The following is a 1,525-nucleotide window of genomic DNA, read 5'->3' on the forward strand; positions in this document are numbered from 1 at the left end:
CTGTCCCCACCTAACTGATAATTTTGTCCAAGGAAACCCGATTGCTACCATAGACATAGAGTCATTTTGCTCACCATTGGCTGAACTCTTAACTCAAGGTGTCCAGTGAGTGGCCAAGAGAATTAGAGGTTCTCTACAACCTACCTATAATGAAGTAAGAAAAATAATTTACATTCACTTAGTGCTTTAAGGTTTGCTATATTTTTTCCTGACAACAACCCTGTGAAGTAGGTATTATATATATATGTAATTTCCATGTCACAGATATAGGATCTGAAAACTATGGAAGTTAAGTTAATTATTCAAGATCACAAAACTACTGAATTTCAGAGTGATTCAAACTGTCCACACCAGTTAGCCAGTGAAGTTCTCAGCTCTACTTTCCCCATGAGAATAGGAAATTAAGTACACGGTCCTGGATCTGCTTGGTCTTCACGCCATAGATGATGGGATTCAGCATAGGAGGAGCCAGCATACAGACATTAGCCAGGAGAATGTGGGTGTGAAGGGGAACATGGCGCCCAAACCTCTGGGTGATGATAGTGAAAATTCCTGGAAGGTAAAACATGGAAATGACCCCAAGGTGGGAGCCACATGTGCCCAAAGCTTTGCTACGGGCTCCCTGAGATGGGAGGCGGAAGACAGCTCGAAGTATAACGATATAGGAAATGGCTATGAGCAGGGCATCCAGCACCACAGTGGAAAGGAGGACAGATAGGCCATACCAGACATTCACACGGATGTCAGCACAAGCGAACTTGGCCACAGCCATATGCTCACAGTAGGTGTGGGGGAGTACTCGGCTACGACAGAAGGGTAGCCTCTTGACCAGGAACACATCAGGAAGAATCACACAAAAGCTCCTCACAGTGACAGCCAGACCAATATAACCAATTGTCCTGCGGCTGAGGACAGTAGCATATCTCAGTGGTTCGCAGATGGCCACATAGCGGTCAAATGCCATCGCTAACAGGATTCCTGACTCGGCAATGAATGTGGAATGGATGAAGAAAATCTGGGTGACGCATCCATCCAGGGAGATCTCTCCAGCTTGGAACCAGAAGATGGCCAAAGCCTTGGGCAAAGCTGTGTTAGAGAGAATGAGATCAGTCCCAGCAAGCATAGAGAGGAAAAGGTACATGGGCTCATGGAGGCTGCGTTCATTGATGATGACGAAGATAAGGAGGCTGTTGCCAAGGAGAGCAACTATGTAAGAGAAGCAGAAGGGGATGGAGATCCATAAGTGCTGGGCCTCTAGTCCAGGGATGCCCAGCAAGATGAATACTGTGTGACTGGCACTTGTGTGGTTCAGAGAGGCCATGACCAGGAACAGTCAACTTTGAGTCACATTCCTGTGGACAAAGATAATGTCAGGAAATGGGGAAGGCATTTCATGCACTCAGTAGATATTTTGAATCTACTCATCTGCTTTCATGTTATCTCCTTCAGTAGAAGATAAGATCCTAGAGGGCAGAGGTAATTCCTTTTTGGTCTTTTTTATTCCTGGAATTCAGCACACTGAACT

General features: G+C 45.6%; 1 protein-coding gene across 1 annotated transcript; it reads right to left on the reverse strand.

The window, feature by feature from the left end:
- Window positions 1-376: 376 nt before the first annotated feature.
- Window positions 377-1,321, reverse strand: LOC114049068 (olfactory receptor 52B4-like). The gene has a single exon (XM_027870255.1). It carries the CDS (start codon window positions 1,319-1,321, stop codon window positions 377-379), a length of 945 nt encoding a protein of 314 aa, XP_027726056.1.
- Window positions 1,322-1,525: the final 204 nt, after the last annotated feature.

This window comes from Vombatus ursinus, unplaced genomic scaffold (genome assembly GCF_900497805.2).
Source record: "Vombatus ursinus unplaced genomic scaffold, bare-nosed wombat genome assembly UNPS02014796.1, whole genome shotgun sequence".
NCBI lineage: Eukaryota > Metazoa > Chordata > Mammalia > Diprotodontia > Vombatidae > Vombatus > Vombatus ursinus.

Coding starts and splice junctions, on each gene's coding strand:
- LOC114049068 (XM_027870255.1), bottom strand. CDS start 1,321: ATGGCCTCTCTGAACCACACAAGTGCCAGTCACACAGTATTCATCTTG.